Below are 10612 nucleotides of genomic sequence, written 5' to 3' on the forward strand. Positions count from 1 at the left end.
GTTCACATATTTGCTACATTTCATCTCTGTCTCTCCAGACGCCTTTGAACTTTAGTCTCCTAACAAAGATGACTCGAGCTCTGAATCTTCTTCTCACTGGCTTTCTGCTGCAAGGTGAGTTGAAATTCCTTCATATCTAAAATTGATTGAACTATAAAGATGACATTTTATTTTACTTTACACTGATGGTCAAGCATTCACTCTTATGCTAAGTATATTTGTATTTGTATTTATGTGGGAAAGTCTAAAAGTATTTTCTGAGAAACTAAATTGAATGATAAAATTGTTTTGATTATTTCTGCATTTAAAAATCACTCTGAAATGAAAGAAAGGTACAGGTTTATTCATTAACTTATGTTGTTGTGGATAAACTGTATGGACGATGTTTCAGAAGGCAGCAGTAGAGCACTAAAACTGTCTTGTTGTGATAAAGGTTCCCTTGTTTTGTGTTTCAGGTGCCCTCTGTGGAGAATTTAAGGTCTCAATGCCAAAGACTATAAATGTTCTGAGTGGATCCTGTGTGACCATCCCCTGTTCCTTTGATATAGAGGATGGCCATAAAAATAACTTAGACAGTACATGTAGAGCTATATGGATGAATGATGGTAGAAACATATTTGATAGCAGCTCACCACAAAATGGACAGTTTACAGGAAATTTAAGACTGAAAGACTGCAGCACAACCCTCAATAACCCTCGTAACAAGAACGAGTATACGTTTAGACTGGAGTGTAACAATCCTCTGAAATATACTTATCATAATGACAAACTGACAATTCGTGTTACAGGTAGGTTTGATATCAATCTATCCTTGTAGAATTAAATTGGCCTCATTGTATTTACTGCACTATTTACTGAAACTTTAAAAAATGTAAGTAGTGACTAATGTAGTGTTCAAATGTGCCTCTGTATCAGCTGATCTTCCCACACCAACTCTGACACAGTCTACACTGAAGGTGAAGGAGGGAACCTCAGTGAGTTTGTGGTGCTCTTCTCCAGCTCCCTGTCTGTCTCATCCTCCAAATCTGACGTGGACCCCCGGCCTTGGTGACAGTGTGGAGACACAGCAGGAGAATCAGGACAAAACTAAAGTACAGACCTCTGTTCTGACCTTCACTGCTTCTCACCTCCATCATAGAAAGGAAATCTCCTGTACTGCTGCATACAGGAAACAAGATGGCAGCACTAGAACATCTGTTAGCAGAAGTATAACAGCTGATATTTCATGTGAGTTATTTCTTTCTTTTTCAAAATGTTACACTTCAACTTCTGAATCTATTGATTCAGTTTAATGTCTAATTCATCAGTTTTAAATGCAAATAATACCCAGCAGTAAACTGTACTCCAGACTCCAAAGAAAGTGTACTCACTGTAAAGAATGGCTCCTTCCAGACTGTTACATTACTAATGATTTCATATGTTCATAAGATTTTAATGTTGTGGGTAAAGGAGGTGATGAAAGCTGATTATTTTGTTGAGCAACACTATAGTTGATTATGAGTTTAATAATGATCCTTTAGGAGCAGAAATCTAGTAAATGTTAATTTCTGGAGTCTCCAATGAGCTTTTCCATGATAAACTACTCTCTTGGTGCATTCTGTGTCAATCCTCATCCTGTGCGGACTAACCAAAGTAGAGTGGGTGGGATTTTGGATGCATAGCTCCACCAAACAGATCCACTTCAATCTAATTTCAGAAGAAAAAAGCCTGTGATAATCAGACTTTATATTGTTACAAATATCAGACTATATTTCACTCACTTCCTTTTACAGATTCACCTAAAGATATCAAAGTGTCAGTCAGTCCCTCTCGTCCAGTAAGAGAGAACAGTGATGTAACTCTAACATGCAGCAGTGATGCCAACCCAGCTGTACGAACCTTCACCTGGTACAGAACTGATGGAGGCCGGGAAACCACCGTGGGGTCTGGACATATGTTAACCATTAAAGCAACTCAAGACAACAACCATTTTGTCTGCAAGGCTGAAAATAATCTTGGAGATGGACGATCCAACATCATTCAAATAGATGTTCAATGTATGTATCACATGAACATGAGGTTTGTTACCTAAAGCCAGGCTTGTTTAAGTAAATTAATTTACAAATTCTACAATTAATCTATAAATGTATATGATCTCTAAATTATCTAATTTGAACTACTTAATCAAATAATATATATGATCTGTATCAATTTCTTACAAGTTACTAAACTGGTTAAAATGGGAATCACACTTGTATCAACTCAAAATCAAGATCACAATTTTCTCCCATGATTCTTAAAGATGCTATTTCTCTAAGAGAATCCATATTGTGTTCATACTAACAGTATTAACAATATAATTGGCCACCAGTAAAAGAACAGCTCAACTGCTTGTTTTTGCTTTAGAAAGCTGTAGACAGTTTTTTTTTGGCACTCCAAAACATGGAAGAACAGTCCAGATATAAAGGGAGACTGTTTTCAAGTCAGGGCTCGGCGGTATATCAAATTCATTTATTCATTAATTTTCCATACCTCTTATCCATGGTCACTAGGGGATTGGAGATGATCCCACCTGACATTGGAGTATATTGAAGTAATTTGATTAATTCATATTGTTTTTGCACAATGCACAATCAAATAATTGCTATAGAAAGTTTATTTTTGGACAAATGGACAGATGGTAAGTGATTAGTTATACTACATCATGTAAGTCTATCTGCAGACTCGCAGTATCTACAAAGCACAACTTCTCTTTTATGCTTTCATTACAGTTCCTCCAAAGATCCTTCCTTCATCTGATTGTGCCAATAATACAGGCCACATCAACTGTTCCTGTGAGACTGTGGGAAACCCCTCTCCCACCTTACACTGGTATGTGGATGGGTTACCAGTCAATCACTCTGACAAGTTTACTATCAGCAGTCAGTCTGTGAATGGCAGGAGTTTGAGGAGCATCATGATTGTGGATCAACCACACAGGAAGGATCTTATCATCGTGGTCTGCAGTAGCACCAACTCTCTGGGATTTGCCAATCAGACATTTTGTGTCCTCGGTGCTGAGCATCAAATCTCTCAAGGTCTGTATTTAGCAGTTGGTTATGAAATGACTCAAACTAAATGACATTAGAAAGACTTTTGACTAATAATGTTTCTTGGATTTTTGATTATTCTTAAAGATGCAGTGTGTAGGATTTAGTGGCATCTAGTGGTGAGGTTGCAGATCCCAACAAACCGAATCCCCTTCCCCTCAGACTCACACTCACATCCTCCAAGCCTGTAGGAAAACGTACAGTTTCCGCAAAACTCACAAAAAATGTGAAAGGCCCTCTCTAGAGCCAGTGTTTGTTTTATCTGTTCTAAGTTACTGTAGAAACATGGCAGTGCAACATACCTTTGGGGAAATATATAAAAGAAGTTCATTATGATGTAATGAAACTCAGCCATTGTTATTTTCAGGTATTTATACACTAATTAAAACATATTTGTGAATATGATATTCTGAGTCCATAGGTATATAATATTCCACTAGGGGAAGCATCTAATCCACTTTGTCACACACTGCACCTTTTAATACTAACATCTTACACATATGCATACACAACTTTCGTTTTTTATCATATATGTTGAAACATTTACCAGTGAAATAATGTCTATAACCTATTATACCTTGTGATTATACCTTCCAGTGATGTTGCTTGTCTCCATAACTACAATTGTTGCTGTACTACTACTAGTATGTGCTCTGCTGTGGGTTATCAGGTAGGGTAACATCTTGACATACTTAAATGTTAAAACCTTAAACGTAACAGTTTTTAAGTTACTCTTGATGCTTTTTTTTTTAGAGGATAGTTAAGAATCATTTTTTTTAACCAATCAACATGCAACTTGAGAACACACGATAGAGACTATTAAAAGCTGTTGGTTGCTTCATTTCACTTAAACTCAAATATTGAAGTACTGAAAATCAGCCTTTGTACCAGTGTTTGTCATCAGTTGGTTTCCTACAGAGTTTAAGTCCATTTCCATAAGATGTTTTAGCTATTCCTTTTTTTTAAATAATTGTTATTAAAAATATCATTGTTTTGACTAATCAATAAGCTTAGGAGGAGATGTAAAGACCAATCAAATAAAACCATGTATGCTGAATATTCTACTGTATTTTCAGGGCTCTGAAGACTCGCCGTAATCCTCCGACCAGTCAATGTGAAGGTGACACCAGCACAACCACTATGAACCAACTTCCAACAAATAGAAAGAGAGATGAGGTAGGCAGTTATTTACTTTGGGTAATTAAACAGGGGGTAGCAGAATGACCGTAACACTGACATACTGTATCCTCTTAAATTGCAGATACATGACACAACAGAAGACAACATTTATGCTAACTGCTAGGGGTGGGAACATCTCGGCACCTCACGGATTCGATTAAAATCCGATTCAGAGGGCTACAAATCGATTCTAAAACGATTGATGCATCACCTCATTTTTCTTGCTTACTGCGCGGCCAATTTTTCATCAATTGATACAAGAAATCACATGAACTCTGAAAAATCTGAATGTCAACATGCATATTAAATATATGACCATTATAAGTCTATATATAGACCTAGTAGGGGTGAAACTCACCTGCCTGTATGAGAGTATCAAACTGATGGCGGAGTCCTGAGTGCAGCTGTTTGTTATCATGTCTCCAGCAGTGCAGAGCAGCCTCTCTGCTGCACTGTTAGCTCCGGGACAAACTTCACTGTCCAACACGCTGAGCAGCTGCAGGGTTGTAGAGGTGAGACAGGCTAAGCACCGAGTTATCTTCTTCACCTCAGAGTTTACGTTGTTTCATGCTAAGAAGTGTGTTTGTCAGCTGCTCCACTAACATTACCGTAAGCTGAGTGACGGCGTTAAAAGTTCACAATAACATTCCTGATCGTCTCACAAAGGTAATTATATAGTTATCCAATCAAAAAAGGCTACAGTCGCTTCTTTTTTAAGATGAACTACAGATGAACTCTCGTGTGTGCGTCTTATAAGACTGTCCATCTGCTGCGCTGCCCTCACTGTTTGATTCCGCCTTTGTCGCCGTCAACATCATTATTAACTAAGATTTAAATAATCGATTATTGACTTTTGTTAATCAATGCAGAGTCGCCCACGTTCGTATCGCAATGCATCATATAATCGAGAAATTTCCCCACCCCTACTAAGTGCATTGTGCTGAGAGAGACAAACAACCATCTCTGAGACAAACAACACCAACTCATCACACTCAGAGCCAGAAAATGCAGAAGGAGACGGTAAAAGCTCAAAGGAGAAGGAAGAAGGCAGCGATGTGATTTACTCTAGTGTGAACTGGAAGAGCAGAAGAAGAAGGTAAAAGACTGTGGGGACTTGGATCAGCCTGGGAGCTCCTACCTGGAGGAGGAGAGGTGCATGGTGGGAGCCACTTGCAGAAATTTTGTAAGCAATGCAGTCGAGATGGAAAGCCTATATGATGAGCCAACACTTGTGAAAAAGGAAGTGGAATGTGAATATGCCCAGGTTCAATTTAAAGACCAAAATACTATACACAAATAGCTGACAGGTCTGTATTGTTGTGCTTAACTTTGAGAAATAACTTCTTAACTTGCTCTCTTGCATGTACTCTTTAAAAAAAAAAAAAAAAAAAAAAAGATTGTGTCAGGGTCTGTTAGGGTTTAGTTGATTTTCTGTTCTTGTTGTGCCACTCCCTGTTTTATTTTGAAGTCCTCATCTTACCCCTATCTTCCTGTCAAGTTTCCCGCCTGTGTGATTGCTTTCCTCGCCCTAATGTGTTTCACCTGTGTCTAATTGTCTTCCCCCTCCTTGTGTATTTAAGCCGTGTTTCCCTTCTGTGCCAGATTGTCTTGTCCTTTGAGTTCCAGCGTATTAGTGCCTTGAGTATCTTCCTGTGAGTGACCAGTTTTGATTCCCCGACCATAGAGTTTAGCCTGGCGATTAATTGTACCTTTGCTTGTTATACTGCCTACCTGGTTTTGACCCCCGCCTGCAATAAACGACTCTGAGTAAGCCTGAGCCCATCGGTTCCTTCATTGTGTCCTGATCCGTACCTGATAGATTGGTAGCCATTCTTTTTCTAGACTGATTCTATAACCGCTGTCGCCTGTGAATGAGGGATGAAGTTACAGCACTGGTCATCAGCCGAGTGTTAGTTTCCCCATTAGCCATTGCCCCTTTAAAATGAATCAGTGTGAGATGATAGAAGTGGCTGAGTTTTGCTGTGCTCTGACCTCTCAGCTCCAGGCACGTGCATATATAGACCTCAGAGTGGACTTGAGCGCCTGCCTGTTTGGCCTCCTTTTTTCTGAGTTTATTTTTTTATTTTTTAATTCCTGTTATTGATGTTATGCACCAACCAGCATGAAACAACAATATATTCAGAGAATAGGGAGTATAAATATTTTACCGCGAAGTAGGAAAGAGAAAGTGCATCTATGTCAGCAGAGGGAGAGCGGACAGTTAAAGCACCCTAAAAAAGCAGTCACTCTGATATAACACTAAATAAAGAGTGAAAAATGACATCTGACATCCAAGAGCAGGGGGAGTTAACAGATAATTAAAATAGTTATAATTACAATTAAAATAACTTCTCTTTCAAATGAAACATCCGGACATATGAGTGGAAAGTATTATTCTTGTAAGTACATTTATACCCATTCTGTGACTCAAACATAGGTTAACCACGTCATGTGATATGCTATTTCGGTACGTTACCACGAAATGTAACGGGGACCACTACAAAAAATTGTAAATATACAAGAATTCACATTATAGAAACTACTACCACTGGTCCCTATAACAAATTGGCTAAAGTTCAGTCTTTAAAGAATAATAAGCATGTTTAGCTATTTCTAATGAAATGTAATGTACATTTGCATAAAACAAATATTTATTTATTTTTCACTTCTATACTGGTGTTGAGTGTTCGTAAATAAAGAGAGTTTGTTTTTTGTTTCTGCAAAAGTAAAAGATTCAAGCTTTCTTAACTTAATGTTTTAAACGGACCATACAATAACTGGTGGAGTGTTAAGTCTACCAGACTTTCAAAGTGGCCTGAAAGCCTCTTTTTCTGGTTTTCTCTGTGGTTCTCTGATGTCAGGCTGATTGTTTTAAATAAACTCAGCAAGTTTCCTGTTTGAGACCAAATAAAACAGAGGAGATTAGGGTGTGATAAAGTGGTTGACTTGAGCATGTTAACTGATCAGTGAGCCATCACAGACACATTAATTCAGTAGCTCATCTGGCAAGGTAAGCCCTCTTGTCCATAAGGAAAATGTTAATATTTTCTTGAATACTTACGTAGTACTTATTTTGTGGTGAAATGTTACAGAATATAATTATGTGGCCTGTATCATTTTTTTTTTTTTTTTTTTTAGCATTTTGATCAACCTTGAGGTGTTTAAGGGCTTTAAGAAAGTACATGTTGTAACTTAGTAATCTATGACCAATGTGATTCATGACAACATTTAACAAAACATTTCAACACCCTTGTGTCACTGTAAAAGAGCAGCTTGTTTACTGGTAATATTACACTTCATCTGTTTTATCTGATGGTATCTCTGGTTGCAGAGTAATATTTGAACATGTGCCGACCAGAGGCTCAAATCACAAGTACATTAAATTCAGAAGGATCTGTTGTTGTCAATCAGCCATGAAAAATCAAACTGACCCAAAAAACAAAACTGCTTTTGACTGCTGAATGTACAGTAGACTATATAAGTCTCTACAAAGCAGATATATTTAGCTTCTATCTCACATTCTTATGAAATTAGTGAAAACATATAAACCCTCATTCTGTTATGTAATGCACAACAAATTAAACAATGAAATCATCAACTTAACTCAATAATGCAATAGAAAGGGTTAGAATTTTAAAAAACTATTTTTTTAACTGTATACCTTGATCTAACTTGGTCAATAGTAATTGGGTTTTTCATTTCATAAATTATACGTTTTGAATTCAACTTTTGAATAAAATTGTTTCCTGTGTTTATCCATTTCTTGCAATTTAATTTATGTCCAGGAGAGAGCCCAATAGTAACATTTGAAATCAGGGAGTATCCTGCCCTCAGTGTCCCTACACAAATCAACAGGTAGTGAACAAGACTTAGAAGAATCCCAGAAGCTGGAGTAAAGTTTATATTCTTTACTGTTATCTGCTCTTCAAGTTACACCTTGTAAAACTAAAATAAACAAAAATATTATGTCACACATTATAAAATTGCCTTTATCTCAACATAACAAAGAAAAGATACAATGACAAATGCCACCTGGTAACCCAAATACATTCTTTAACTAACATAAATGATCTATAAAACTCACTTAACCAATATAAAGAAACTAACAAATGAGTAGCAGCAGATTAAACAAAGTTTAGCTGACTGTAAGACATCTTAAAATCCATAAACACAGTGTTGTGAAATATGATTCTTACATGAACAAATGATACTCACAAGCAATTAACTCCAGAGGATGGACACAGCCTCAAAAATACAGGTAGAAAAAAACTCAAAGCAGACCTCATGGCAAAAATAGCACTTTCTGTAGAGAAACTTCAGCCCTCATTAGAAGAGTAATCCTTATTAATAGTATTTAATCATCAATGTTAAGTGTGTGGTGTGCCCTAAGAAAATGTATAATCCAGAAAAGGAAAATACAAAATAAAACAATGCTGCAGTAACCCACTATCTCCACTTTTGAAGTCATTTTTTGCAACAATTCAGATAATTATCGAAGTTGAACTCTATTTTTTTCTTTATTACTTTATCCTGAAGAAACAAACTAGTGTCAGCATGTCCAATATGTTATCATATGCTCATCTCATTATAGTCATAGCCTTTGTTGTTAAGGTTTCTCACTAAGATTGTTTTGTGGTGACCCACAGTGAACACTGAAAGAGACATTCACCAAGGGACTGTACCTTTAAGGGAGACATTTACGGGGTACTAGTTCCAGGTTTACGTTGTTGTGGCAGTTTCACCTCACTCGCTGTACAGTGTTGTTTAGATATAAAAAAATGGAGAGTAAAGCTGACTCAACGCATCTCCGCCTCGTCTCCTCATTTATCACACTCCAAAATTTCATGGGATATTTGCCTTATCCACTCAAATATTTCTGATCGAATTCGGGCCTGAACATGATTAGATGTGCTGCCACAAGTCTGCCGAGGGGCCATTATCAGGAGTTGTTAACAGCCTAAAGAGTGCAGAGAAGCAGGGCAGCTAGCAGACACCGACTGGGATCAAGCTACAGTACAGTAGGCATATGAGATGAAAAGATTGGATGTGGGGAAAACAATGATCCCTGAAATTACTACCCAAGTAACTTTGTCTATCACTCATTTAAAGTTTACTGCCATAACAGAGTGAAAAACAGAAAACAGTAAACCTCCTGATTCAAAAACCACCTTTTTGGAGGACACTGGAAGAAAGGAAAACATACCAATTCTTATTTAAAATGATAACGTTGCCATGGAAGTGAATGGTTATTTCATCCTTTATCAGCATTGTTAGAAGAGGTGGTGTCAGTGAGTGTATTATATTAAATGTGTGCGCTTCTTAAAAACACCACATTTCTGTGAGAACATCAAAATAAAGTGAAAGCTCAGTTAATACGTCTGCTGTGAGGTTCTTGCTAAGCTGTTATGAATATCTGACCACACAGAGTTAATATTAAACATCATTAACTTAACTGATTACTGCCATTACATTAACATTACTAACTTCATTGTTTGACTTCAAAATTTGCTTAATCCTTAAACAGGCAACAAGCACCAAGAGATACAGACTCTTTAACACGCTGTTAGGATGGTTAAAGTGGTTGTTCAGTTGTACGTGCCTTGAATTGGTAGGACTAGATGAGTGGAATTGAAGCTTAAATCAGTTTACAATAGTTTTTACCATTATGACTATTTTATACCTTAATAAGGGCAATGTATCTTGATGGAGATACAACTCATAAAATCAAAAATATATTAAAAACATTTATGGAAATGGTTTAGTTTTGGTGCAAATGAGATAACTAATAACATCAAATGATGTTTTTACAGCTCATTTTCCACTCCTAGCTGTTTAAGGGTTAAAGGAGGCCACCTAACACCAACTGTGTGAGCGTGTGTTTCTCAGACTTGACTTCTGTTTTGGGTGGAACAACACTGAATACTAAAAACACTCAAAAGGAGAATTAGTAAGTTCACTAATAAAGACATGTGATGGCAAGTCTTGATGTTTACTATTAATCAATTTGATTGTCTGTTCTTAAAGTGATGGAAACAAAGTAACATCATCAGTTATTCAATAATAAGAGTTTTAACTGTTTGATTATGAACAGAGATGCAACACAAATGTTGTGATAATGTTTAGTCATTTCTGGTAATAGTTCTCACATACTTTACTTCCTCATTTTCAAGTCTTTTCTCATTGGTTATTTGAACATACAGCAAAACAACTTCTTGTAACTTCTCAATTTTTAACTCAAGCTTTACATGGCCGTAAAACAGATGATGACGTCAATCCATAATTATTATCATCACTGAGAAATGTTGCAATCATTTTTCAATTAACACAGTAATTATCTATCAAATGAATTGATTATTTGTTTAAAC

General features: G+C 36.7%; 1 protein-coding gene across 1 annotated transcript in view; it reads right to left on the reverse strand.

Annotated features, from left to right (window-relative positions):
• The window catches only part of LOC128366210 (uncharacterized), a 45527-nt gene extending 36615 nt beyond the window's left edge, over window positions 1-8912 (reverse strand). The window contains exon 1 of the mRNA XM_053326892.1: window positions 8833-8912. Within this exon, the coding sequence (XP_053182867.1) occupies window positions 8833-8912 (80 nt within the window). The remainder of the gene's footprint in view (window positions 1-8832) is intronic.
• Window positions 8913-10612: the final 1700 nt, after the last annotated feature.

Source organism: Scomber japonicus, chromosome 10 (genome assembly GCF_027409825.1).
Source record: "Scomber japonicus isolate fScoJap1 chromosome 10, fScoJap1.pri, whole genome shotgun sequence".
Classification (NCBI taxonomy): domain Eukaryota; kingdom Metazoa; phylum Chordata; class Actinopteri; order Scombriformes; family Scombridae; genus Scomber; species Scomber japonicus.